The 27,413-nt window shown below is 40.5% G+C and overlaps 5 protein-coding genes across 15 annotated transcripts in view; 2 read left to right on the top strand and 3 right to left on the bottom strand.

Moving 5' to 3' along the window:
• LOC107269340 (ATP-binding cassette sub-family G member 1) overlaps positions 1 to 8,447 on the top strand; it is a 23,546-nt gene extending 15,099 nt beyond the window's left edge. For all 5 annotated transcript variants that reach the window (XM_015743072.2, XM_025086620.1, XM_015743071.2 and 2 more), the window contains 9 exons: positions 2,055 to 2,172; positions 3,961 to 4,150; positions 4,422 to 4,567; positions 5,448 to 5,686; positions 6,201 to 6,488; positions 6,677 to 6,840; positions 6,927 to 7,095; positions 7,177 to 7,277; positions 7,366 to 8,447. In XM_015743072.2, the coding sequence (XP_015598558.1) occupies positions 2,055 to 2,172; positions 3,961 to 4,150; positions 4,422 to 4,567; positions 5,448 to 5,686; positions 6,201 to 6,488; positions 6,677 to 6,840; positions 6,927 to 7,095; positions 7,177 to 7,277; positions 7,366 to 7,866 (1,916 nt within the window). In that variant the 3' untranslated portion in view covers positions 7,867 to 8,447. The remainder of the gene's footprint in view (positions 1 to 2,054; positions 2,173 to 3,960; positions 4,151 to 4,421; positions 4,568 to 5,447; positions 5,687 to 6,200; positions 6,489 to 6,676; positions 6,841 to 6,926; positions 7,096 to 7,176; positions 7,278 to 7,365) is intronic.
• A 1,199-nt stretch (positions 8,448 to 9,646) lies between these two features.
• On the top strand, positions 9,647 to 12,449 carry LOC107269342 (ribonuclease Oy). 2 transcript variants are annotated; one of them, XM_025086626.1, is made up of 3 exons: positions 9,647 to 10,893; positions 11,273 to 11,830; positions 12,002 to 12,449. In XM_025086626.1, the coding sequence occupies exons 1-3, from the start codon at positions 10,885 to 10,887 to the stop codon at positions 12,164 to 12,166; spliced, it is 732 nt and encodes a 243-aa protein (XP_024942394.1). In that variant the 5' UTR covers positions 9,647 to 10,884; the 3' UTR covers positions 12,167 to 12,449. The 2 variants fall into 2 exon arrangements, with proteins under 2 accessions (XP_024942394.1, XP_015598563.1); XM_015743077.2 differs by having other exon boundaries at positions 9,647 to 10,997; positions 11,287 to 11,830.
• A 121-nt stretch (positions 12,450 to 12,570) lies between these two features.
• Positions 12,571 to 14,443, bottom strand: LOC107269341 (UBX domain-containing protein 1). Of its 3 annotated transcripts, XM_015743076.2 has the most exons (7): positions 14,246 to 14,440; positions 14,124 to 14,177; positions 13,905 to 14,060; positions 13,576 to 13,827; positions 13,228 to 13,462; positions 12,964 to 13,144; positions 12,571 to 12,728 (listed from the first exon to the last, which is right to left on the bottom strand). In XM_015743076.2, exons 1-7 carry the CDS (start codon positions 14,299 to 14,301, stop codon positions 12,682 to 12,684), a joined length of 981 nt encoding a protein of 326 aa, XP_015598562.1. In that variant the 5' UTR covers positions 14,302 to 14,440; the 3' UTR covers positions 12,571 to 12,681. The 3 variants fall into 3 exon arrangements, with proteins under 3 accessions (XP_015598562.1, XP_015598561.1, XP_024942393.1); XM_015743075.2 differs by having other exon boundaries at positions 13,905 to 14,177; positions 14,246 to 14,441; XM_025086625.1 differs by lacking the exon at positions 12,571 to 12,728 and having other exon boundaries at positions 12,964 to 13,139; positions 13,905 to 14,177; positions 14,246 to 14,443.
• Positions 14,444 to 14,613: 170 nt separating this feature from the next.
• On the bottom strand, positions 14,614 to 15,770 carry LOC107269343 (histone H2A). The gene is made up of 3 exons (XM_015743078.2): positions 15,535 to 15,770; positions 15,244 to 15,451; positions 14,614 to 14,945 (listed from the first exon to the last, which is right to left on the bottom strand). The coding sequence occupies exons 1-3, from the start codon at positions 15,554 to 15,556 to the stop codon at positions 14,765 to 14,767; spliced, it is 411 nt and encodes a 136-aa protein (XP_015598564.1). The 5' UTR covers positions 15,557 to 15,770; the 3' UTR covers positions 14,614 to 14,764.
• Positions 15,771 to 16,186: 416 nt separating this feature from the next.
• LOC107269338 overlaps positions 16,187 to 27,413 on the bottom strand; it is a 53,414-nt gene continuing 42,187 nt past the window's right edge. For all 4 annotated transcript variants that reach the window (XM_025086613.1, XM_025086615.1, XM_025086614.1 and 1 more), the window contains 8 exons: positions 25,872 to 26,122; positions 25,114 to 25,358; positions 24,870 to 25,022; positions 24,623 to 24,768; positions 19,274 to 21,664; positions 18,958 to 19,164; positions 18,494 to 18,877; positions 16,187 to 18,406 (listed from right to left, as the gene is read on the bottom strand). In XM_025086613.1, the coding sequence (XP_024942381.1) occupies positions 18,207 to 18,406; positions 18,494 to 18,877; positions 18,958 to 19,164; positions 19,274 to 21,664; positions 24,623 to 24,768; positions 24,870 to 25,022; positions 25,114 to 25,358; positions 25,872 to 26,122 (3,977 nt within the window). In that variant the 3' untranslated portion in view covers positions 16,187 to 18,206. The remainder of the gene's footprint in view (positions 18,407 to 18,493; positions 18,878 to 18,957; positions 19,165 to 19,273; positions 21,665 to 24,622; positions 24,769 to 24,869; positions 25,023 to 25,113; positions 25,359 to 25,871; positions 26,123 to 27,413) is intronic.

Below are 27,413 nucleotides of genomic sequence, written 5' to 3'. Positions count from 1 at the left end.
TCCCATAGTTTCACTACCTAGAAATTCTTGATGACCAAAATTACACTTCCGGTCCCAAAAAGCTTCTATTACCGAGGTTATAAGCCGGTGCCATTATTAATCCATTGCCCCAGCTTTATGAGTTATTTTATTTATTTATTTTTCATAACCAAACCTCGTTATTCTTTCATCGTCGATAAAATCTTGTAAATTTGACTAGTCCCGACAACCTTCTCTCTCGTCGCGAGGCATACCGGCACTTTCCTTTTAAATTAACCTACTTGAATTCACCGCAGCAATTCGTGTGTCGCTCGTTGCAAAACTTAATTTTGTTTCGTGACCGACGGCGAGGGAAGAGTCTCCTTAGGCTTCTATATTCACAAATCCGCCATTACGCCGCTAACAAACAATATTTTCTTATGTATGATTATCGTGCCTGTCACTACCTCGAGTTTTCATGATAGCAATGATACTTGTTGAGACGAAGTGGTGGGGATAGGAGAAGAAAATTGCACCTCGTGCCAGATATTGCAATATTGGCATAATTGATGATGCAAAAATTAAATTCTCGCTCAATAGCAACACGCAACCTCAAGCTGTGAGGATTTTAGAAAAAAAAAAAATTTTTTCCCAACAAAAAAATTTGCTCGAATTATACTCTTAGATAGAATACACAGTACGGTATCTATGTATGCCTATACATATATGTATATTTATATATAGGTTTTTAGTCCACGTGAAAATTATCGCGATGAATCCTCGCAATGTATCAATGTTATATTTATTTTTTACACAAGAGGGAGTAACGGTCATTTAACTTATATTATGTACCTCCCTCGCGAAATTGCGCAATAATAATTTATCTCCTAGTCCATGCATAAGCCCCATGACATAACTGTCATAATAGCTAAGGCTGGTTACATGCGAATATATTCGATACGATTATTCACAGAACTCTGTACGCCTTCGTTACCGACACGTGTCTTGTGGATATGGTTTTTAATTTCTATGAATATTTCATACGGGTCGTCGTATCTGACTAGTCGGTTCTCTTGATAGAAAACGCAAGACAGACTTCTTCTGGTTTCCTCAAATGGCAATCATGATTTTCAAGGCTCCATGCTCTTAATCGTTACTACCAGCAACAGCCAATCTCTGTGATTCACAGTCTCGTTAGACGTCGTCCGTTTGCGATTTCCATATCTTCCGGTAAATTATTCACTGTTGCACGTTTAAGTTCCGCGTGAAGAAAATGTCCGATTGGATTTACGATAAATGTAAATTTTTCATAAATTATCAAAGGTAGCTCGGCCGGTAGGTAGGCGCGACTTTTTTGAATTAATATGCATGGAATTTAAAATTTTCGTAAATCAATGACGTCTGTATGAAATATAATTGATTTGTATAATTATCGAAAATATCGTGACCCTAATCGTTGACAGACTTTCGATAAGATTTTCAATGCACCGTTCGACCGTAAAGCTCTGGGATACGCGAGAGAGACGACCCCATTGCTTGTTCTGCTGTATCCAATTTTCTGGGTCATTAATGGTCGACAGTCTCGAATCTTCATATACAGGATGCACGTTATCCACAGAGACGAGCAAACTTCGTAGATAGATTACGGGATTTCTTTGTCTCGTTACGTCGAATACTTTGAGCTTTGTTACTTATTTGATTAGATTTCTTATCGCGCACAGTCATACACAAGAGTGAGGATCGATGCGACAAGATTCCAGGAGTATTCGTGAGTTGAACAATTTGACTGGAGAAAATGAGTATCCCAAGGACGAGTGACTGTAAAAATGAAACTGGTCGAGGAACTTTTTTTTATTGGTCTGCATAAAATCCGCATAGTGACTTTTGTACGTATAATTTTGCTTTTTTTTTTTTCTTCATTGAAGCAGCCGCTTATGCATTTATGTATGTTTGGTCTCGTTGCGAGCTGTGATTCACTGCGTGGACTTTAGTCGCGGCCTGAATCTCTGGGCTTCTTTGTTTCATGCTCTGTCTTATACACTGTATCGAGTTCGACGTTAATGTATGGTTTTTAATTATTTTTTTTGTTTTTACAGATTTCAAGACCATTCTCAAGTCCGTCAGTGGAAGGCTCAGATCTGGAGAACTTACAGCCATTATGGGGCCTTCCGGAGCCGGAAAATCGACGCTTCTTAATATTCTCACGGGATACAGGTGAGTCGACGAAGACGATGGCGACGGATGCAAGGAAAAGAACGGATTTATTTGTTCTATTCTTAAGGATCCTGTCTATTTGCTTAACTGAGAAAAATAATTACTCCGCTGACACACAACTTTATTTGTAACCGGGGTGATTGGCATCCATTGATATGATTTATGAAATTGAAATAGCACATCGATATTTCGTATAACCATAAGCACAAATGGTCTTTACGTGTCTCTGTCGTGTCCACGCAAATGTATTAGCTCGTTACTCGAAGCTATTCATAACCAACGAACCATCGGAGCTTCTACGAATCATTACCAGACTGGACAATTACTCGTGTGGCTGAATAGCGAAAAACATTAATTTTTTCATGGAATTTAAATGTATTAAAAGAAGGAAGATTTATGCTGCTTAGGATTAATCGAATAATAATAAATTCATAGTAGGGTATTTTAACTCATAGCGAATATCATTAGTGAAATTTGTGTCATCAATTGTTATTGACGTTTTTTTTTTTTTTTCGTTAGTGACGTGTCTTGTCCTTTAGCGATTAAATTCGTCAACTTGGTACGACGATAACGGAAAGTTTTTTTTCTCTCTCGTAAGCCGTGGAATATTTTGGTTTCTCATTTGCCCGAAAGGTTCACTAGATTTCCACGAGAGCCAAAGGCTAAACTCTGCTATTCAATACGCGATACGATTTCACTGTGCGGTATGCGAGAAAAGGCGGGAAATTCGAAATTACGTAATTTCCAAATTGAACTTCGGATGTCGTACGGTCAGTTTTCAGAAATTAAAGATGCAACGAGTCAATCGCCGAGCACGTGATTCGTATACGAGACACAGCTGGTATAATAATTGATCGTGACGGACATTTGTTTTTCAGAATAAAATTGAGCGGGAGTATATTACAAAAGCAGCCATTCTTCAGCAGGCATTATGGTTACTTATGCAAGTCGCATTGCACGCGAATATTTCGTTCACGATTATTTCGTTCAGCAGGATTCTTCGAGCGATCCGTGAATTCGCATTGAGAATAATTTTTATGTTTTTCGTGATTTTTTGCCCGGACGATAATTCAAAAAAATTTATATCGACTGATCAACGCCCGTTACGTAATATCCGGTATGACCAACGGAAACAAAGGTGACGATAAGCGGCACAGGCCAGTGTATGATAATGAGGAGAATCCATTCTGACGATCATAAAAGAAAAATTACAATTGCATCGTACGACTCTAGTGAATCGTCGTTTTTCATACATTGCCTTGTAATATCATCCGTGACGTTAGCCGTTTTCGAAAGTTTCACTCGCACGAAGAAAGTAAAAGGTTGTGGACGAGCGAGCAGTCTCACTTTCTTCATTCTGGCGTAGAAATGCTCAAGATTATTGGTTGTTTCACTGTACCTATATATATGTACATATATATATTGTATACATGAAAATTGCGTTTTCGCCATATTTTTTCCGTCCTTGCCCATCGAAATAACGCGATATCAAATTAAAGAAAAATAATGATATCGATGCTTCCATTTTATGCGTTTCTAGGTTTCTTTTTTTTCCACTTGGTATTTGCATTCACGTGGCGTCTGGGTCAGGTCATTGTTCAAGGATGATATTGTTACACAACAAAATTAAATATTTTCATTGTCCGACAGTCATTTTCCATGCGGGTATCGTAACCCGATATCTTTTTTCTTCCTTTTCATTACTAGGAGACACAACAATTTATCCTTGAACTTGGTGACTGTCGTCTTTCCGTTGGTTGCTTATTTGACGACTCCGTGTATTTTCAGGACTACGGGAATGGAAGGCAGCATCACCATGAATGGACACGAACGAAATCTCAGCGCCTTCAGGAAGCTCTCTTGTTACATAATGCAGGACAATCAGCTTCACGGTAACTTGACCGTCGAGGAGGCTATGAAGGTCGCGGCAAATTTGAAACTCGGAAGTCACGTCAAGAAGGCTGAGAAGGAAGAAGTGGTAGGTCAAAATATAATTGATGTTGTTGTGATTTTCGAATCTTCGTTCTCTTATTTAATCAGGCACGGATGCTGCCACTAGTCTTTTTGAATAGGCACGTAAGGCGTTATTTGAAGTAAAAGCTAATTAGCGACTGGAAAAAGGTAGACATAAAGACATTACCGAATGTCAAAATAAGTCTGACGTTATACCGACGAAGAAATTTGTATGTGGCGATAACATTGTTATCTGAGGTCGACTCACATCTTTTCTTTCTCCCTGTCTGATACAGATTCAAGAGATCTTGGAAACTCTGGGTCTAGCTGAGCATCGCAGAACCATGACCTCAAACCTCAGCGGAGGACAGAAAAAGAGACTTTCGATCGCCCTTGAGTTGGTCAATAATCCTCCCATAATGTTCTTCGACGAACCCACCAGGTGAGCTGTTAGTCCATTTAATCTCTATGCAGACAAACGTTTATATCGTCTGGACGATTGGATCCTTTTCGATTTTTTTTGTTTTCATTTTAGACGCGAAATGCGTGTGACTCGGATTATTTTCTTTTCGCGATTTTGTCAATTGAATACTTGTTGACCGTCAAAGTCAAAATATCAAATTTTAATATTTTATTTGAGGAGCCAACCGAGCGGCTAGTTTAATTTACTATTGAGCTATGAGACACCATGGGCAAGTATTTAAATGATTTTTTAAAGCAACTTTTGTATAATATTATGTATATCCTCCTCGAACGTGTTATTCGACATTTTACGTAATGGACTGTTCCACGAGTATTTCGTGAAAACTAGTAAATCTTTATACTTTGTGTTTTTATTTCTGGTGTTTCTCTTTTCTTCTCGCATACTTAGCAGTACATTGAAGAGGTTCAGGCATTAATGAAGTGTTGATCAAGATCTAAAGGCGTGATACGTCGAGCGTTGAAACGTCCAACCACATTCTGCAAATAGAATGAAACGAAAAATTGATTCTGAACGATACAGCGAAAGTTGTCATTCCTTCTGTTGGGTTATTTGATATGTAGTCGCGTCGTGAAAACTGCCCATGGAGCCTTTTCGTCTTCGGTCTAACTGGTTTTCGCAAGGTCTTCAAGGATTGTAGTTATAAATTTATTTTCATAAAAACCCTACAGGGTAAAAAGATCTAAAAAGAGGAACTGGTCATCAAGTAGATGATTCAAGGTCCAGTAATCACACGTTCCAACAGAAACAGGTCCTATCGATGATTGTGCCCCGATTACCATAATTTATGGAGCATTCCTGTGGAATTTCTTTAAAACTATTTTATTTCCTTTCATTTCAGTGGCCTCGACTCATCCTCCTGCTTCCAGTGTATCTCCTTGCTGAAGACTCTGGCACGAGGTGGACGTACGATAATATGCACAATACATCAACCTAGTGCGAGGCTGTTCGAGATGTTCGACGCTCTTTACACCTTGGCCGAAGGCCAGTGTGTTTATCAGGGTTCGACCTCGCAACTGGTGCCATTCTTGAGATCGTTAGGATTAAATTGCCCAAGCTATCACAATCCAGCTTCCTTCAGTGAGTCTGGCTTTTACTCAATTTCATGTATTTACATGCTTCAAGTGTGGCGGTTAATTTCTTTTTTTTTTCTTAAATAAATTCAGTAAAGCCATCCAGTTTGAGTTTGAATTGATGTCGACACGCAAACTGGAAACTACGTCTAAACTTTCTGATTATACATTGCAAAATAACAAGTCACTCTTTTAATGTCCATACAATTAACACCATCCACGTTTTGCGAGCAGTATATTGTAGAGGATTGTTTCTATTGTCTAAGGACTCGCATAACTTTAAGACAGTCATTTTTTAAGACATTTTATATTAAGTTGCTATGTCGTTATGTTTCCGATGGATGAAGCACGTAGTGTAAATTATTGCAGTTATAATTTTTTGTTGAAGCTCTAAAGTTCTTTTAAATTTATTAAACAGACTATACTATCGCTGTTGACGCAGATCAATACGTCAATGTTTCCTTGATGGACTCGAGATATTTAAAATTGTATAAAAATTTTCCCTTATTGCTATTTTCCAGTCATCGAGGTCTCATGCGGCGAGTATGGCAACAACATCAGGAATCTGGTGAATGCTATTGACAATGGGAAATACGACATAAGAGCGGGACATTCCTTTCCTGAAACGAAATCCACGGAGTTAAACAACTCAAGCCTTTCGAAGGACGAAAAAGACTTGAAAAACATCCCCGTCGAGGATAAGAATGACGCGAGCAATCTTAAGGACAAGTTCCCGGAGAGCAAGGCAAACAGGGCTACCAACGGCGGAATTATTCACAGCTACGCCACCGACGACATTGTTAAACGGAGTACGTTGACTTTTTAGTTCTTAACTTGATCATCCTGCTGTTATTAACGGCCAGCAAATTGGCCTATGAAGTCTTGCACGGAAACACAGAGGATCATTCAGAAATCTCTAGTCTGTTATGGAACATATACGTTAATTTCCTGTGTTTTTCGGAATTATTAATTTTAACCTGATTTCCTTGCGCCGTAGGTGACGTGGCAATTCGTATGGATCGTCAGAATAAAAAAGACAACGTGGACACAGCGTTGTTGGATGACTCGTTAGTCATCACGCCGGAAAGGTACCCAACCTCGGAACTTACCCAGTTCTGGATCGTTCTCAAGCGGACCTTACTTTTTAGCAGAAGAGATTGGGTATGATTATCATATTTCATTTATTCTTTACATCAGAATGTCTCCGAAGAAGAAATTATTAATAGCTGTCGTCTTGATTGTTTTAGACTCTCATGTATCTTCGACTCTTCGCACACATTCTCGTCGGATTTTTAATTGGAGCTCTTTATTATGACATTGGCAATGACGGTGGCAAAGTACTCAGTAATCTTGGGTTCCTGTTCTTCAATATGCTCTTCCTCATGTACACGTCCATGACCATTACTATTTTATCTTGTGAGTATCCGATGCCCGATGAAACTTTATCTCGATCTTGCATTGTTTTCTATAACGATTTTTTTTTTTCGCTTTCCTTAGTCCCTCTGGAGCTGCCAGTACTCCTAAAAGAGAACTTTAATAGATGGTATTCTCTGAAATCCTACTACCTAGCCATTACAGTTTCGGACGTACCTTTCCAGGTGAGCTTAATAATAAACGTGCTGCATTTTGATTTGCATAGTGGGTATAGTATCGTTTGATTTAATCATTTTTTATTATGTCCTCTAGGCAATATTCTGTATAATTTACGTGACCATCGTATATTTCCTAACGAGTCAACCACCGGAAGTGATGAGGTTCAGTATGTTTATGGGAGCATGTTTGCTGATTTCCTTCGTGGCCCAGTCAGTGGGTCTAGTCGTGGGAGCAGCCATGAATGTCCAAAACGGGGTTTTCCTGGCGCCGGTAATGTCCGTGCCGTTCCTCCTATTCTCTGGATTCTTTGTGAGCTTCGACGCTATTCCGATCTACCTCAGATGGATCACTTATCTGAGTTACATCAGATACGGCTTCGAAGGTACTGCTCTGGCTACGTATTCTTTCGACCGCAAGAATCTGAGGTGCTTTCAGGCGTACTGTCACTTCAAAAATCCACAAACTACCTTGGAGGAACTTGACATGGAATACGCGGACTTCACTCTTGATATTCTAGCGCTTTTACTTATCTTTGTACTTTTACGAATCGCCGCGTTCCTCTTCTTGCGCTGGAAACTCAAGGCTGCGCGATAAGCTCGTCTAAAGATGTTGATCAAAGTACAGAGGTTTCGCGTTTCGGTCCATTGGCCATTATTAATGGAGAAGGTTCTGCATAACCTCAAGTGCAATTGCGATAACCTTTGCACTGTACATTATTAAACGGAAATCGCATATGGTCTTAGTAGAGAGAGTGCAAAAGAAGTTATTACATGGATGACTCGACGGTGCTGTTGAATTCCATTATAATGAACAAAAGAAATGATTTTTAAAAAAACATAAGGAAAACTCGACTTTCTCCTTTAGGAGAGAAACATTCTTTGTCACTCATCGTTGCAAACGGAAAGCGGGTGCACACTAGGTCTTTGTAGATATTTTAGGATTTCGAGGTCTAGCAAGGACAGTTAATACATAAGTCCTTAATCTAGGCAAATATATAATTTATTTATCTCTTTATAATGCAAACAAAGTAATGGTAACTTAGCATGACCTAATTCACACTTCAGGGTATTTTCTTTCTCTCGTAGTAGACTTGTTATGTATTATAGAAAAAAAAAAAAAGAAAAGGAAAGACATTGTCAGTTCATACAGCGTGATACAACCGTCCCACGAGAATCGAATCCGACACTGAACCTAATCAAGATCGGATGTTGAAAGAAAAATAATAACAAAGAAAATGGTACGATACAATGCAAAATGCATCTTCTTCATTAATCACGAAGTGAGTTCCCAGTTGCCTTATAACATACCGTCCGACCGTCTTCATAATTGATAACATCGTGTTGAGTCCCTTCGTTTGGTCGATAACAAAAAATTCGAGAATCCCCGACATTTTTCTTACTATATTCCATTAATGGCTGTGAGCATGAAATACAATAGGGAAGAAAACTCGCGGGTCTGCCAGCCAGTGCGAGAATAGATGAGGGACAATGTCCTAATAATAATTAATACGAGTCTTTATCTTGCCAGAAATTGTTAATCGCTATTTACTTTGCTTGACGACCAAATATTGTTGCGAATTGCAAAGTGGGTAGCAAGAGAAAAACGGGAATAATTAATCATTGCAAAAAAATAGTCCCATCATGGCTAATCGCGACGTGGTCTGCAAGGATTTTTTTGTCACTATATTTTCTAATGTTGCAATGCCAAATGGTGCTTTGTGTGCGAGTTCTTTTCCGCTCTTCTCTCGCACCCACGATTTTCAATAACTATTGTTGACTGCAAATCGCGTCATATACATTTGCATATATAATATATGCATCAAGTAATTATACGATAAATCATGTGTGAATACTGATTTCGTGCGATATGGATAATGTGTATCCTACTCTATCGCTTATTATTGTTTGTGTATCAATCGTATGTAATTATGCCAGACACGGCGTAATAAATGATGTATTTTATAATAAATATTTGTTACGAATAAAGCGTCTTGTTTTTAGAAATTGTGCTTGAGGTTGTATGAGATTTGCTACGTCTTTGGTTACTAATCAACGAAAGGAGGTCATACTCCCATGTTGCTTGCGTCACCCACCGAGCTCCATGCGGTCCATACAGCTGATCTTATACTGCTGCTCATAATCAGTGTTGTTCATAATATTATACATCATGGTATAGTACGTGTCGTTTACGGCACGTGAATGAAGCTGATTGAGTTTATGCATTAGTTGCACAGTGATACATTTACGACGGTATTCGAACTGGAGCTTTAATCGTACATTGAAATGTTGAATTATAAGTGAACTCGTCATCTCTAGTTTCTATTGGTTAATTATAACTTCCATCGTAATTGCAAGTCGTAAACTGCATAGAATAGTACATTATGATACAAGAGCGGAAAGTTGGTCATTTATGACGAGTGTGACACGAGTCAGGATCGTGGCAAACGTCATACGAGTAGGAATCACCAACCCGCACGCGTATCATATACTATTTTTTGCAACATATGCACCAAAAAGAAGCACGAAATGGCCGATTCTTAATGAGTTCAGAGTGTGCGGGAATCATCAAGAATGGACCATTTTGTGCTTGTTTTTTGGTGCACAAACTGTATACTTTCCGTACAGCGTTGCAAAATAATGATTTCTAGACTTTCGCACCAAGGAATTTGATCGGCTATAAAACTGATTCATATTGGGAATTTTTTCTGAAATTTTAAATGACCTCTTATCGGAGCTTCGAAAAATTCTATTTGGCCTTGTCTCATTTCGAAACTGTGTTATGGCTACAATAAAATGAAATTGGAATATTGAGAATTTGTTTAATGGACTTATGACGTGTTGAAACAAAAAATCGAAGTAGTTCAACGCTATATTAAAATTCAAAAATTTTGAAAGCACACCATTCATGATTGCTTGACAGAATAGACCGGGTGGGTATTAATTGTATAACTTTTTGCCTACCACAAAGAAGAAAGATGTATTAACGCCACATTCGATTATATACATCAGTTGTTTTGAAATAAAATTATTAACAGCTGGTATTATTAATAGATTGATTTAGCTACGATTCAATTTGTGTTACCATCGGAGCAAACTGTTGGAACGTATTTGCCTTGCATAAAAATACGAGTATTTCGTTTCACAGACGTCACATATGTGGAAGTAGCTAATTACAGGACGTCAGCGATTATGAAATGCAAAACTTGGTATCATAAGACTTGCTTAAATGGTGTCATAATTATTCGTACGAATGCTAAATAATGAAGAGATTTAAAATCCAAAATAGAGGTACCATGCTATCGATCACGGAGCGTACTATATATTTTACTTATTCTATATTAACGCTTATTTGTTATTTGTGCAGAGAAAGAGGAAAATCTAGAATTCCAAAGAAGTTTTACTAGTATGAATGCTTGCGGTATCATTTGTAAAAGATAACAGCTCAGTGCGACTGGCATTACAAATAAAATCTCGATAGGTATGCGTTAGACTGAGAAAATCGCGTTGAAAAATGGTGGGAATGCTTTAGCCTAAAGAGGGGAAAGGGCTAGGAGAGAGAGGGAAATCTGGCTTGTAGTATACAACGCAACAGCAGAATCGACAGTGCTGTTTCATGTTCCTTGTACGTGCATTTCTATACAAGTCTGTTTATTAGAGCAAGACAATGGTCAGTCGTTTGATAAATTTGTGGCTTCTGCTAGTATCTATATTTGTAATGACAAATGGGTGAGTTTTCTCATCTTCTTGTGAGTTACATAATTTACATAAGCATAGAAACATTGAGAGCCTAAATAAATTATTTGTTTAACACATTATGGTATTATGGTTGTCATCCAGATGGTGTTCCAAAAACATTTGGTGTAATATTTTATAGACAAACTGATATTCTTAGTAAATTGTAATTGTTTAAATAAAAAATTAGAACAAGAGTGACATGTCTTTATAGATCACAATACACAAAGCACTTGCGTTTTTTGGTGTATCTACATTGATAAGTAAAGTCTTTCGTCTTCAGATTTTCTGAAAACAGTGATGGCAGACACAAAGAAGTTTCAGGATCAAACGAGTTTGATCTTTTAATCTTCACTCAACACTGGCCTCAAACTGTTTGCTATCAATGGAAGGAGGACACTGAGTCGCATGATTGCAGTTTGCCAAGAGATGAAGAGTGGACTATTCATGGTATTTGGCCTACGCAGTATCACAAACTTGCACCACAATTTTGTAATCACTCGTTACACTTCAATGCCAGTGCCCTGGCACCTCTTGAGGATCAGCTCAATGTAAAATGGCTTGATGTCGAGAAGGGAACTGCTCGATATTCGTTCTGGAAGCATGAATGGCAAAAGCATGGAACTTGCGCAGTAGTTCTTGACAGTATTAATACAGAAGTGAAGTATTTTCAGAAAGGTTTGGACCTTTTAGATAAGTACGACATGAAACATGTTCTTGGCAAAAAGAATATTGTGCCTGGAGATAATCACTCAGTACAGGATATCCTTAATGCCATAGAAACGATTTTGGGGAAGAGATGCCAGGTGGAGTGTATAACTAATTCAGTAAGTAAATACTAACTAAAATACAGGCTCTTTTAGTGTTAAAATATACAAATATTTTTAAGTATTGTACAAATTGTCTAATAAATTCTGTGGCTAGAATAAGTCATCCACATGCCTCTGCGCGTACCAAATTTCCAATAAAATGTGCATGTATCACATTTTCTGTTTTAGAAAACAAAACAGTCTTATTTATTCGAGATAAGGATATGCTTCAGCAAAACATTCGAATTAATACACTGTGACGGAATTCATGGATTTCCCACTAATTGCGATCTTAAAAAGAACGTGATATATCCGAGCAATGTACCAGTGGACTATCGTGTCATTCAAATTTAACAATAGTACATTTTTTTAATGCTATACAAAAATGTGGTAGATACTTAATGAGGCAACTATTTCTTAACTCTCTTTCTGTTTAGCTAATATAATTATAAATAATTTACATAGACCATTAACACAATTATCGAGGACCTGATGATTTTTAGTCAATTCTAATGTCATTTAAATCAAATTTACATATTTTAAATCATATTACGTAAGACGAATGCACGTTATATTAATAGCGTTCAATTAATCATGTACATCATTATACCAGAATAAATATTTATTTTTAAACGGGTATAGCCTATTTTCTCCACTTTTTAAATATTCCTTCTCAATCCATTTACAGCTGTAAATTAAACTACTGAAGTTCTTATTTCGCGGGAAGATAAATCTTCAATTAATGAATGATGACTCGGTTAATATGAAACTGATTTAATTTATACTATCTTAATGCAATTGTTGGTATAATATTGTAAGAGAATGTTTTGGCTTACAACTCAGCCAGGGATGCAAATTAGCGTCTAGGATCACTCCGACTTTTTCTGCACGATTATCACAGCGGACGGTACCAATCCTGAAACATTTTACTTTGTAAACTTTGTACTTATTAGTGAAAAACAGTGATACATTGAAAGATTTAACTGCTCAGATTTCAAGACGGCTATCATAAGTATATAAGTGTAATTCAAGATGAATGAGTCATTATGTAATCCATAACTGAATTATCTTGCCTGCAGCATACAGTCATTGCACCGTGTGGATATGTTTTCATGTGATACGCGACTGACGCATTATCTACAGTTACTAACCTAAGACTTCCAATGGCGTATCATAGTCCTCTTCCATAAAAACTTTCTTAGGAAAATTTGTCATCAAATTAAATGGCCCTGGACTGTCTGTCCTGTTTATTTCGATGAAAAGACGTACAGCCGATAGCTGCTCCTTACTGCCAAATGTTTCCGTTAACGTTTGACCGTTTGTAAGTCTAATCTAAATGCAATCGATTGTGACAGTTGAGCAAGGTTGTTTGAATATTTAATTAGTTTTTCAAACACTTTTGAAAGTACAGTTACCTGTAATTTTGTTTCAGTGTAGTCTTTTCTAGGGGTAGACACTAAGGATGTCGATGAAGCTGTGGAAGGCACCGGTGCAGTTAAAGGTGCTTGAGGAGATGTGCCCATGGCTTTGGCTTTCCTCGCTGCCTTATCTGCTTCAATTTGAGCCTTTACACGCTGACGTGCTAACTTTTCTTCCTCCTTTTCACGCTTTCTTTGTTCTAGTAGTTTTTTCATTTCTAATTCTTCCAATCTGTTGTAAAGATTTTCATAATATAATAAAGAAGGATGTGTACAATGAGCATGAATGAAAATTGTAAATATGATGAAAATGAAATTAAACATTATTTTGTTGTAAAAACGCACTTCTTTCTTGCCTCTGCCATTTCTTTCCCAGAGCGTATCCTACTTCTCTCTCTCTCAAAAGCTTCCTTTTTCTCTACCTCCTCCCGTTCTTTTCTCTTTTGTCGAAGCTTTTCCTCAAGCAACCTAAGTTGCTCTCTTTTCTCTTCTTCCGTCAATGCTTTTTTCTCTTCAGTACTTTCAGAGAAACTGTCATGACCAGATTTTGTCGCATGAAACTCAACCTCCAGATTCGTTTTGAACAACTTTCCACAACTAAACAATGTTTCATAAAAAAATTAGAATCTGATTAAATAGACTCAACAAATAGGACAATAGCTAGCTAAGCTTACACATCACATTTAACTGATTTGGCAATTTCAGCAGGTTGTTCATTACTAGTACTAGCAACATTATCTTGAGCCGGAGCTTCATTTGCAGGTTGAGGAGCAGCTTCTGCAACTGGCGGTTCTGGACAAGGTTCAGCATCATCCGCGTGAGCCAAAAGCCTAAGACCAGTGAAAGAATATTTAACACATGATGTAAATCTAAATAAATATTTCAATTTATACCATTCCATTGCCGGCTCTACGCCCTTATTTCCTGTAATTTCCAGAGCCCGTTCTCTAAAATCAAAAGAGTCATCAATGCTAAGAGGTTAATAACGCTTCAATGACTTTACCACTATACTTACGCTTTCTTCAGACTAAAACCCATATCCACGAGCATCGCAATATCCGCCGAAGACATTGTTCGTTGTCGTTCTTATTGACTAATAAATCAAACGGTCAGGATAACTCTAATAAACCCTAATCGGAAAAAAAGTAAATGTCATGTCAGACAGACGCGCTATATATACCATGTACGAGAACGCGGGTAACGCGAGACTAGCCGGAAATGGCGTAAAGATAGCATTATATCTTATTCTCGAGCGCGGATTTGTGAATATTGGTACATTTTATTTTCTTTGTAAGATTAAAATAAACGATACGTAGGAGTTAATTTCAGTTTATTCCAATTAACATTTGTCTTCATGTAACAAAAACATTGTAACATTCTAAATTCCTGGGATTTATTCCATTTTTATTAATGATCATTTATGAAACACAAGTATTAAATATAAAATGAACAAAACAAACACACTTTATTAATTATTAGTTATAAATGCAGGGTTTAATAGGTTTTCTTGAATGTATTCATATCTTGATTGATTTTAATATTCTTGTGAAGCCTTGTCACCCTTTCCGGAGCTTCCACCAGTGCCAGTTTTTTTAGGCAACAATACAGCCTGGATATTTGGCAGAACACCACCCTGAGCAATTGTTACTCCTGAGAGAAGTTTGTTCAACTCTTCGTCATTCCTGATTGCTAGTTGCAAGTGACGAGGAATAATTCTGTAACACAGACACAAAAAATTCTTTGCTATAACATAAATATCTTTCATTCAATGTAAATAGAATGAAATAGAATCAAAAACCTGTATAAATCCAGTAAATTTAATCATACAGTTGTATGACAATATCGAGTCACCTTCACGTATTTCAAATTAAGTGTATTAAAATTCGTTTGAAATTTCAAGGAAACGAACACAATGAAAAAAAAAGACAATCGTTGAAAATGTTACATTCCTCTAAGATATTTTCCTCAAGACAAATGTACCACAAAACGACAAAATCGTGAAACTCCACAGACCTCGTCTTTTTGTTGTCCCTTGCGGCATTTCCAGCTAACTCAAGTACTTCAGCCGCAAGATACTCCATAACGGCTGCAAGATAAACGGGTGCGCCGGCTCCAACACGTTCAGCATAATTTCCTTTCCTTAGAAGACGATGGATCCTTCCTACAGGAAATTGAAGTCCAGCTCGGCTGCTACGCGTCTTCGCTTTACCTTTTGTTTTGCCTACACAAAGAAGTCCAAATTTCATGCCATTAAATTCGATGAATTTACCACAATGAAAAGTCCACACGAAAACAAATACTTACCACCCTTTCCTCTTCCGGACATTTTCTTTCTTTGATTTTTCTGGAAATATTTCTTGAGCAATTCCAACCACTGCTCGCGGTTGTTCGGTAGCGAATGAGCTTGTATTGGATTCTCGGCTGTTACAAGTACGTTAGGTTTTTTGGCGGCTGCCGTCCGGTTGGCGTATGTTTACGCGGGAATGCCTGTACGACGTAAAGGCTGTGGTTTTTGACATCATTAAGAGACAGAATATCCCTAGATGACTGCTGCTACCTAGATCTTTACGTAATTTTTAGTTAAAAATACAAACAATATATATAAGATAAAAGGCAATGGATTCTTGTTGCATCCAATTTTTACTATGGTTGAGCCGGATTTTTCTTACTCTAGGACAATAAAGCTGAGTTCAATCGGTGGTTGTCACTTTGACAATGATGCCAGTTCAGGTTATTGTTACTAGGCATAGAAGGCTGTGGTCAAGATGGCGCTGAAATCGTAAAAGTCACTAGACGGAAGGTTTAATTTTTTTTCTTTGTCAAATATGTTTATCGCGCAGATGCGAAAGAAAAGCAATATTGTTTTCATGTGTTTTAGGTATATGTATACTATTACACTTATTATGATAATTTTAGCATTATGATTAAGGGAATAATAATATACTTGTGATTTTTGTTTTTCAATAGTTTACTCCTAGGCTCTCGTTTTGGCCAGATCAAGACCGACATTGTGAGTCAGGCCGTTTTATTACACAATACATAAAAATAATGATATTTACAAATGTAGGATAATGTTAGGCACTCAATGAACAAAACGTTGAAAACATAGACGGTCGACTTGTCACGCAAGCTAGTATCTCATTACGATGGTAAAATGACAATTAATCAACTGAGAGAGACAATAGGACAAGAATAAGCATAATTCATAATAAAATGTGATAGTACAAAAGGACGGGGTGAAAAGGAAAAAGAAGAAGAAAAAGAAGAAAAGACAAAGTGGAGAGAAACAAAAGAAGAAAAGGTAAGAAAAGAACGGGAAGAAGAAGAACAAAAAGGATAAAAGTCAATACGATAATTACAATCTATCAAAACATAAAAATAGTTCGATCGTTTCAATTATTATTTTTCATTTTTTCTTGTAATTTCAATTGCTTTCATTGATTAACGTTATATACGTTCTGATCGGTAATGATGTGGAATGTTGGAGGTCGGGTTGGTATTAATCATTCTTATAAATCCTTTTCTTCTTTCTCTCTTTTTTCATTTTACGTGTGGAATGTGCTCGCGTAGAGTCCAAAACCTTGAAAGTTAAATCACTTTCACCTAAGTACCTCAACGTATCCCGCCTTAATTAATAATCATTAATTTGTCCTCTTCCCATTCTTTCTCGATTTCCCAAAAATTTCTCCTCTTTCGTTTTTGCTATATTATATTCACTGGCCTAGAGATGGCGAATCCTGGGCATAGAAAAGAAGGAATAGTTAAGATAATGACTGCCGACAGATGCCAGAACGATGTTCCTGAACCTCTGATAGCTTTGACGCCTTGTCATTCTGATCAAGAATACTTAACGCATGAGATTATTATTGACTTCGTTTCAGGATTGGCGCATGAACACAGGTTATATCAGTGTTTTCATATAAACTGTAATTAGATGAATATCTCATAGTAAGATATTAGTCCCAGAAAGAAAGAAAAAAGAAATGTTGCATTGAGACATGATAAAGTATTCGACATCCGTTCATTTTATTATTTTTTTTCTTCCGACGTCCTTCGCTCCTATGTCCGATCGGTCTTTGTTATTTTCATTAATTATAACCCTTACTAAGATCGGTAGACAATACAAATCGCACGATACAACATCGTCTCGAATAAACTCAATATTCAAGTTCACATTACGGCGAATAAAATAAGTTACATGGTGCTTCTTTCCCTTCCCGTCTCTCTCTCTCTCGTCCCTCACTACTCATTACTCTGTTTCTATCAGCTCTTCCGCTTTGCCCCTGCTTTTACTCTGAGTTCTCGTTTAAAATATTATGATACAAATTACAATTATTTGTTATACTTTGGGTTTAAGAGCCGTCAGTCAGCGGGACTATTATAAAATATTAAAAAACCTTATCCATTTTTTCGTCAGTAGTAAGAAATTCGTATCTTCCTTTTTTAATTTTGTTATTTTTTTGTTCATTGTATTTTTGCCTTCCCTTTTTTTCTATACAATCCATTTTTTATACATGTGCACGCCGTTAATGATATGATTCTTTATTACAATTAAATACTAAACGTCGGCTGCGTCCGACTGTCAATCCATAGGAATACCTGGGGAACGTCGTGTGACGATTAGGCTGGTTTCCATTAACAGACGCCATGTCCTTTTTGTTACATAGGAGATGAAAGGTAATTAGGAACGTCTGGGTATTCACGCGAATCGAACAAAAAATCAAACTTAAAGTCGAACCAACGCTGTACATTTGGTCAATGTAACCCTTATTACGCTTACTTATCTAACTCCTTGCTAAGTAATTACTCCTTGTTATTATTCTCTTTTTCCCCTTCAATCCTTCTTTGCCTCTCCTCATTTCTTTCTCTCTCTTTTTCCTTCCTTCCTCCAGTAGGTCATATTCGCGTACCAACGGCCCTTAACCCGTGGATAATATCACAGATGAATGAGTTTCCGTGTTGTGCGTTGCGCATCGCTACCTAAGATTTCTCACGAGGGAATTTATCCTCTCAATCTTCTCGCTGAGTACTCGCCTTTCGGAATCGAGTGTGTTCCTGGACGACAGGAGTTCGCATCGTCGACGCTCCAACTGGATGGCCTCGGATCGTAAGCTGTTCGATTGTGCGGCCAGCCTTGAGGTCTGACTTGCCAAGATCTTTCTTTCCATTGATTTTTCTGTAAGCATAAGCAATTTCGAAAATTCTAATTAGAACTCAATTTGCGCTTGGAGGATGAGACTTTCTATGATGAGATTTTACATACCTTTAGAATACTCTCTATAAGCCAGCATTATGTCCTCGATACCGCTCCACCTGGGCTTCTCTGGTTTTTCGTCCACGAATACTTCCCCGGTGTCAAGCTCCACTATTTTACAGTGCTGCTTCACGCCATTCTCACCAGGCATTGGTAGAATTGGATAGTACGACGCGACGATATTTGAAACTAGGGGTGGTAAAGGCGGAGGACGTTCAGGATGCTGTTTCACTTTTACTCTGTCGAGTAATCTTATCTTCTGCGGTCCTCTTGGTAACGGAGGTGGATTCTTTGCGTAAATCTTGGCGATCCTCTCGCAGTAGGCTGTTACTGTGTTGGTACTCTTACGTTTCTTACGATCTTGCAACACGTACTGCCAGGTGATTTCAGCTTCTGTAATATATTAAGGATTGCATTATAATCTGATTTTACTTATTCAGTATGGTGTGTGATCCATGCAATGGGGTAATTACCATCTCGCTTGCTCGGTGGCATCAAATCGAGGCCAATTGTTTTCAGAAAGCCAACCTTAGGCGCCAAATCCGGACACTGCAACAGCACATCCGGATGTTCCTTTGGGATTGGCAAAATCGATTCTACTATCGGTTCAGTCTCCAAAGGCGGCTCCGGTGGATCTGGATTCAGTCTGTACCTCTTTTCCACTTTGTAGAGCTCCATTTCTACGAATAGACGTAACAAGTGTTGGTTAAAGATCACACTTAATGGCAGGACAAGTGCTTGTTAGATCATACTTAACAATTCTAAAGTGGAGTAGTGGTTAATCCTTACCATTCCTCGTACTGAGTGTAGTCAATCCGAACATGGCGAGGAAAGACAATTTCTTGTCAGAGTAGCGAAGCTTGGCAGGTGGACCCTTGGTGATCCACAAATCCACATCCTTAGCATCGTCCTCGCCCTCGGAATCGGAGCTACAGGCTATACCAGAGTTTTTTTCTCTTCTACGCTTACGCCTCTTCTCGGCGAGGTCAAGGGTCGAAGTAAGCTCCTTGGGTTTTTCAGGCACGAGGAAGGATGACCTCTCTCTACAGGCCTCCTGTTTGACCAGGGCCTTGCTGAGGTCGGGTACGTTCAATATCGGCGACTCGCACTTCACGGAAATCTCAGTCAAATTATTGCACTTGTCGGTAAAGCAAAATGCTGTCTTGAGCTCGCTGCTTGAAAAATTGAGAAGCTTCTCTTGGTATTTTGGTATCTGAAGAAGAACGTTGGACACATTCTGACAGGTGCGCAGCACTTCCTCCGATTTGATACTTTGCATGAGCTGCGCCGTGTCGATGGGTTTCTGAGAGACGTCGTTCAGGTTGAACTTAAGGCTTGACTGAAAGGGTAACGTAGACAGGATGATGCTCTGATCGACCTGCGGCTTAAGATCCATGTCCTGGTTACAGTCCTTTTCGTTGAGACTGAAGCACGCCGGCTGATAAATATTTTGCACCTTGTTTGGCTCGTAAGTCGGATGGGACAGTGGGACTTTGTCTAGGAGCGAATTCATCGTCGAATGATTTTGCAAGGACATCGTCGACGTAGTGGTCGTCGTCGTGGTCGTGGTTGTCGTTATCGTTATCGTCGTTTGGGCTGCGATATTCGTTTGAATATTCTTAACACGCTCCTCGCTCTTCTCGCCATTCAATTTACCATCTCGGTTAGTATCCAAAGCGCCTTTGTGATTGGAGTTCAATATCTTAGCTCCAGTAATGTGATTGTTACCGTAGTAACTTCCGTTTTTCTCTGTTATACAATTGTTGTTATTCACATTTGCCTGAAGTAACTCTGCACGCTGAGACGTGACTACAGCGACCTGCGATTCCGTGGACAGCAGAGAACTCTTGGTACTATTTAAATTTCCCGTCGATCCAGAATTGGGAGTAGGTATATTAAGCTTAGTCGCTGAGTGGTGTTGCTGATGTTGTTGTTGTTGATGAGGCGGCGGAGGCGTGAAGTGAGGAGACTTATAAAGACTTGGAACGTGGGGAACAGGAATGTGAGGATGATGGAACTGTGGCGGAGGATAGGCTATCATGGAAGCCTGATTGGACGGTTGTTGAATGGTGTTTCCTTTACATTCTGTGGTTGCTTCCTGACCCAATTGGGCTTGATTGCCCAACACCTGTTTTCCCGACGGTTCCTGGTGATTGATCACACTCTGTACATGACTATTGAGGAGAGAACGTGGAGGCTGTGGCTTCGACGTGGTACGAAACGAGTCCTCGAAGGGCCTGACAAAAGCAGGTTGCGGCTGGCTGGTAACAGTGGTAGTAACAGTCGTGGTGATGGGGCTTGACGTGGAAGTTGTCATCGCGGATGTCGTCGACTCTTTTGCACTTCTGATAGCGTGTCCATGAGACAGAGATAGGGATAATGGCGGTGACTTCCGAGTGGTACTCGAAGTACTGGTATGACTCGACGGTATCGCACCAGGAGTGGCTAACGTGTGAGTCGCATGAGTGGTCATTGTCCCGCTCCCGGACAGGGAGCTAGTAGTGGTGCACCCTGTCGAATTGACGAGGTTGCGCGGTTGCTGGTAGACGCTGGAGGTCGTTGCGGCTGTGGAGGTCAATGTGGTAATGGTGGTCGTGGCGGTAGCGATACTTATTGTGGAGTGCTGACTAGAATGAATGGTACTCGACGGCACTGGGGGCAAATGCAGAGAAGGAATTGATATTATAGGGGCCAGTGGCATGTTGAGGGGTGGCGGCGGAGGGGGTGGTGGTCCTATGACCCCAGGAGCAAGGGATGGTATGGACGATATCGAGGGTATGGGAGGTGGCCCTATAGGAGCAGAACTTATAGGAGGCGGAGGACCAAGGTTCAAGGGTGGCAGGCTGGGTCCCAAGGGCGGTGGTGGCATTGGAGCAGAGCTGACGGAGCAGATGGAAGCTGATCCCAGGGACGCCGGTCCCATGGGTGCTGCTGGACTCGGGAATGGTGGCAATCTGGGATGGTAGAGGCTTCCTGGATCCGTGGGTACCGATGGGGCTGGACTGGGTTGCTGATCTTGTTCCTTCCTAATATTGGAACTGCTTCCTCCATGGTGGCCACCGCTGCTCGAGGAGTTCCCAGGAATCGAGCCATTCCCGACGTTGCCCGGTCGCTCCCGTTCCCGTTCTCGCTCACGCTCCCGCTCGCTGTGCAACTGAGCCGCTATGGTCGGCTTCCTGGCTGGAACAAATCCCGACACAGTGCTTGGTAACGCTCCGCTAGTCTACTGCTAGGGTGGTTGGCCTCTGCGATCGAAGAGACGATACCGGCGGTTCGTGGCGTGATACACTTACAAGCGAAAAAATGTAAGGCCCTGCACAATACTGTTTTCATAGAGGGCATAGCAATTGCCAGAGGAACAAAAAAAGATACTGTCAGTAGATTTAAACACTTCAGGATACAAAGACGTAGTAGTACGTGGGTACACGCACCTCGAATTCGACTCTTTTGACTTACCTTACGAAACGCTTGTCTCACATTTTTTCGCTCGCTTTTCTTTCCCATCGCAAGACTTTCTTATGGCTTTACTTAAATTCATATTCGTTTTCTCTTGGACTTTACGGATGCTGAGGTTCAATATATACTGATCACGAGCGCTGGGGACGATCGCCTTCGTGATAACGTTCCCGAGGACTCTACGGGCTTCGTATAAACTGTTTATGACGATAGACACAGAGACAGACAGAAAGAAAGAAAAATAAAAGCGGACAATGACGCACTGTGCTACCAGAGAACGATTTCATGATGGTATCTATTCACAGTGACGATTGTCGAATGATGATGTAATGACGAAGAAACGCAGCGACTACGGTCTGACGAGAGAGTTAATCTTCCCCGAGACTGTCCAAGAGAGCGATTCGAAAGGGTCAAGAATTCCAAGAGTCAATCAGAATTTTGATCACTTTTTTTTTGCAATGTTTATTTTCAATTATAGTCCAAATATACATGTTTACATAATAAATTATATAAAAAGGTGGTATAATTTTGACAAAGAAACGGGTCCTGACAAAATTATGTACATCGGTGGATTCAGTCAGTGTGTCAGGGGAAGTGAGTTTGAAAGTTGGCCAGAGACAATTAGAAAGAAGTAGAGTCGACGTGTGTATGAGAGAGATGAGAGACAAGGAGAGATGCAAAAGGAGATAAAGAAAAAAGATAGACGACATATTTTAAACGAAATACCGCAGTCTTCTCTTACGGCAAAAACAAAACTGTACTATCGCACTTTGGTAGGTTCGACGAATGAAAACAATTTAATAAACGAAAACGTAAGAGCGCATTAAATTAAACAAAAAGAAAATAACTGTAGAAGTGTCCCTGCTGTATCTATCTTATTCATATATATCACCCGTTAACAATAAATTCATTGACACCCTGTCAATTGTTACGGATATTTGTCATTCATTCCAATTAAAACGTATTACACAGTCCTTGCTTCACTCGTACGTTCTGCGATATAAACAAAATTTGCTCGATCGGAAAAGGAACGGTAACTGACGGTAACATTGACAATAAAGCCCCCAAGTAACAAAGGCAAGTCAAAATCTAACATACACCTAAAATACTTCAAACGTCCGTGCACTCTTACGTTATGTTGCGTGTACAAGGAGACTGGACTGAGAGAGAGTAGGAGCCTGAAGAATACGATAAGAAATCGTAAGTCAGTCAAACGATGACGTCATCAAGGAAATATATATGTATATATAAAACATCAAATAAAGCCAGAGTGACCATGAATGAGAGAATGAGAGGGAGAAAGATAGAGAGAGAGAATTTCATTGACTGACACTACGTGTCTCAAAGACGCGTTGAGGATGTGACAAAGAGTGGTGGTGGGGGGGTCTGGGGTGTTGTAAGTCCCGCTGTACCAGAAGATGGTACATTTGGTGATATTAGGAGTTTGGACGTTCCCTTAACTAAGAGAACACTTCTAAACATTTCTTTGTTCTTTTGTATTCATTGTTTAACTAGCATTGATCGAGAACGAGGATCGGGATTGCGTCAGAATTCCTGTCTCGTTAATCGACAGGGATTAATGTTTCCAAATTAGATTTAAAAAAAAAAAAAAGTAAAAATAGAAAGAAAAACCATGGAACCTAATCCTTGTCCTAATAACGAGAACGAAGGTCTCCAATCGTGTAAGATCGCCGATCCTCGTGACGGGCTTATCTAAAAAATATCGTAAACCTAACTTTTCATTAGGAAACAATTAACTATGACTATAACTTTCATTATCTCTAGATTAAGATTAGAAGCGTAGTATGTTCTTTTTTCTCTCTCGTGTTTCTCTGTCGTGTTTCGTATTCTTTTCTTCTACCGTATTTGTTCTTGTCGCAGCTCTAACGTAACACTGGAGTGCTACGTCTCTAAAGTGTACAAAGTGTTTTCGCGTCTAACAGTGTTCTATATAGTGTATGTGTATGCGATTCACGTATGATTAGCGTGTGCACGATATCACGCGTGTCTCGATTAGCGTCTTCTCGTTCAGTCCGCCGGCTCTTGGTTACCTAGAAGAGCCGCATATAGTTTCTCAGTCTGACCGTGATAACGGTCTACGAAATATAATCACGCGTCGAAAGTACTCGACGGTCACGAGAACGAGAGTTCAAGTAAACAAAGACAGATTAGAGCAAAGTGACCTGGTAAAGTGAACCATGGACGCTTCTTGGGCTTGATTTATAATCGTCCGTCAGGATTACGAGTATTCTATTAGTAATTGTTAATACGTAATTTTGCATTTATTTCTCTAATTCTTTATTCTTTTCGACGAAGTCATGGTAAAGCCAAGAGAACGAAGTAGAGACCAAGGAGTGAGATTGTAAAGAAGTATTAGTGGGAAGAACGGCGAGGATGTGGAAACGCGTGTGGTGACCAAAAGAAATTCCTCGGCGTCGATGCATACGTGACGTCACGACGCCTTAAGTCGTCGGTCTAACTAAAATTGTCTAAATGATGACCGGGTCAAGGCTTACCGGACGCATGCATACGACAGGACGATGCGTCTTTAAGCCTCTCTTGTAAATCTTCTATGGGGAAGGTACGTGAGAGTCATCCTGGTCGTCCGGTAAACCTCGTGTCGCGATATCGTATTTCTATTCGTTCAATGGAAGGCAGTGGGGGGTGGAGCGACTCGCTCACCTGCAGTATCGGCGGATGCAGGTGCAGGTGCAGGAACCGGAGCCGATGAAGCAGAGTTTCGTACGATTCTTCTCCTTTCCTCCTCCTCGCGCAGCGCAGCCTGCTCGCGAGCTTGTCTCAGCCTGTGTTCCTCCTCTAATTTTAGCCTGAAACAAGATGAAAGTGGGGTAGGTTAGGAGTGGATTCCATCGAATGAGATAATCGCGAAATAATAACATTCCGAAGTAGTTTTACGACTGCTACTCACCGCTCGTGCATCACCGGTGACATCAGCCCCAAGGAAGCCGGTGGCAATATGTCATTATTGTACCTCAATCCATAGAGAGGATACGAGGGTAGCCCAGGAAATAGGGGTGGTCTCAGCATTCCGCACCTTTCCAAGTACAATTGTTCCTCTAATCTGTAAGCAGGAAGTTCGGAACAATGAGTATCAGGAATGTGGCACAAGGGATATCGATAACATCAGCCTATGGAAAGTAAGAGCTAGTTACCTATAAGCGTGCTGCAGGTGTGGCGGTGGATAGAGACCATGATGGTAAGGGCTGTAGGCCGCAGGATCCAAGGCGAAGGCCGGAGGAGCATGGGCCGGATGATGCTCGGGCCGATAAGGTTGAAAACCAGAGCGGGCCAGAAGTTCGGAGGCCGCAGCGACACTGTGTTTGTTAGTTTCGCCAGCCCTGGCGGTTGTATACATTGAGGGTATCTCTTCCTGTCTACGTTCATGCGTCGAGCGTTCCTGAGGATGAAAAAAATTGGCTCTCGTCATCGAAGGGTGCAGGACTCTCTACCTAAAGGGCTCAAGTGATGCGACCGTAGACGCTCGACTAGGTCTTCTACCGGAACCCAGCCTTTTTATGTAAAGCCCTACAACGAGAGACGTTGCCGCTCGGCTGGTTCTCACTGGCATGGAAATCGTTCAGCCCGTTCGAGGTGGCCGGGAGGTTCGACAGAGAGGAATGGAAGAAGGGAGACAACCGGAGGAGAGTTTTATTACGATAGAGGCGGACACAGGCCAGAAATGGGAACAGTGAGAGCTTCAGTCGGGGCTCTTTGATCTCCCGATTATCGCAAGCGAGCTATCCTTCCGGCAGAGCGATTTCCTTTTTCATTTGGTGAAGATTGAACGAGGACGTTTTGCGATTCGCTGGCGGATAATGACAGGTACGATCTTTTATCTCTTTCAAATGAACCTTCGAACTTGAGGTGTAACGACCGTTACGTCGTGATAAGATATCAATGTACTGCTTACCTTTGCAGGAGACGGTCCACGGACTAGGGGTGGCGGCGCCCTGTTCTTTGGACTCGCACGAGGTTCCTCCTCTTGGGGCGCCGGTCCTGCTTGTTTTGCCAAATCTCTTAAGGCTGCTGCGAAGCTTCTACTATTCTGTTGTCCACCGGGACCTGGACCGGGTGTATGTCCCTGCGGTAGGACACCTGAGCTTGGTCTGTGCGATTTGCCAATTGACGTTGGTTGGGCCTTCGTACTGGCTGGTTGGAGACCTAGAACGATAATGATGAAATATTGTATAGTGCATACGCCAATGGCGGGCTACTATTTTCATATATTTCGCCAGGGTACAATGGTACTGATTGAAAGCTGTCGTAGTCTATGGAGCCGATCGACAGTGGTAAAGGAGCTTCATAAGCCAGGACCGTTTTCTCTTTTTTTTAAGACACGACGTCGCATCCGGAGTCCTTTTGTCTCCACTGCTCATGAGGAGGTACGAAATGGAAGGAAAGAGAGAGAGAGAGACAAAGAGCAAAGAGAAGAAAGAAAGGTTGAAAGAACTGGGTGGGAGTTCCTCTTTCCTTTCTCTTTGAGCGAGAAAGCCCTCCGGTTAAAACGAGAAAATAACAGGGAGAGAATGCCAGAGCGCCGTCCTTTTAGTAAGGTTTTCACCCTCTATTCAATTCCTCATCAGGAAAGTGCACGCCTTGGCTGTGACGGAGATCTCCTCTGCTCTACCCCCCTAAAGTGCTCTACTCCGGAACACTATCTCTTTTCATTTGTATTCTGTTCCACAGTCTCCACTGATGCCTCGACAGTCCTACACCTACAGCTCAACCACTACCACTGGTAACCAGCTCGCTATCAACAGTGCCGAACGACCATCTTCTTCATCAGGTGGCGACCGTAGGCGTTGTTCCCTCTCGCCACATCTCGGGACTCTGGCTCTCCGGTATATTTCGATTCATCGATGCGAGGAAAAAGAAAAGAAAAAAAGCAGAGGGCTCGGAATGAAAACGCGAAGAAGCTTCTTCCAGAGTACGGATAACGGGAGATAAGAAGAAAAAGAAAAAGGCCCCGGAGGACTTGACAGTTTAATTACACTTTTGAGGAAAAATTTAAAAGGCACTGAGCCAACTATCCTCGACCTCATCGCCGAGCATTCAGCATTCAGTGAGAAGATTTGAAAACCGCGCGATAGTATGATTTTTGGCTAATTTTGAAAAATTCCATGGAAAACTTCACGATGCTTTTCTACGAGGAGAAGCGACAAGAGGGTTTACTGGCTCCGAAAAAAGAAACGGGATCCGGGGAGTTGACTCTGAGGGGTGTTAAGCGGCTTACAGTCTGTAACCATGGTAACGCCGCACCACTAAGACAGGAAACCTCATACCCGACCACCCTGACCCTCGTCGTCGTTTCCCTGTCTCTACTATCGGCGGCACCCTTCCTTCGGTACTGTACTACTACAATCACCACGAGGGATTACGTCGCTAACACTGTTTTTCTACCAAAGTGTTTTCACCGAGCTGGTCCGCGATAACGCTCGATCCCCCCCCCCCC

The sequence above is a fragment of the Cephus cinctus genome, unplaced genomic scaffold (genome assembly GCF_000341935.2).
Source record: "Cephus cinctus unplaced genomic scaffold, Ccin1 Ccin1_scaffold0637, whole genome shotgun sequence".
NCBI classification, from domain to species: domain Eukaryota; kingdom Metazoa; phylum Arthropoda; class Insecta; order Hymenoptera; family Cephidae; genus Cephus; species Cephus cinctus.
The sequence above is the reverse complement of the archived record's forward strand: the minus strand, read 5'-3'. Positions and strand labels throughout refer to the sequence as shown.

Coding starts and splice junctions, on each gene's coding strand:
- LOC107269342 (XM_015743077.2), top strand. CDS start 10,936: ATGGTCAGTCGTTTGATAAATTTGTGGCTTCTGCTAGTATCTATATTT. Junction 10,998..11,286: donor ATATTTGTAATGACAAATGG/GTGAGTTTTCTC, acceptor TTTCGTCTTCAG/ATTTTCTGAAAACAGTGATG. Junction 11,831..12,001: donor TGGAGTGTATAACTAATTCA/GTAAGTAAATAC, acceptor TTTCTGTTTTAG/AAAACAAAACAGTCTTATTT.
- LOC107269341 (XM_015743075.2), bottom strand. CDS start 14,301: ATGTCTTCGGCGGATATTGCGATGCTCGTGGATATGGGTTTTAGTCTG. Junction 13,463..13,575: donor ATGGCAGAGGCAAGAAAGAA/GTGCGTTTTTAC, acceptor TCTTTACAACAG/ATTGGAAGAATTAGAAATGA. Junction 13,145..13,227: donor ACACTGAAACAAAATTACAG/GTAACTGTACTT, acceptor GATTGCATTTAG/ATTAGACTTACAAACGGTCA.
- LOC107269343 (XM_015743078.2), bottom strand. CDS start 15,556: ATGTCCGGAAGAGGAAAGGGTG. Junction 15,452..15,534: donor GTCCGGAAGAGGAAAGGGTG/GTAAGTATTTGT, acceptor TTCTTTGTGTAG/GCAAAACAAAAGGTAAAGCG. Junction 14,946..15,243: donor AGGGACAACAAAAAGACGAG/GTCTGTGGAGTT, acceptor TCTGTGTTACAG/AATTATTCCTCGTCACTTGC.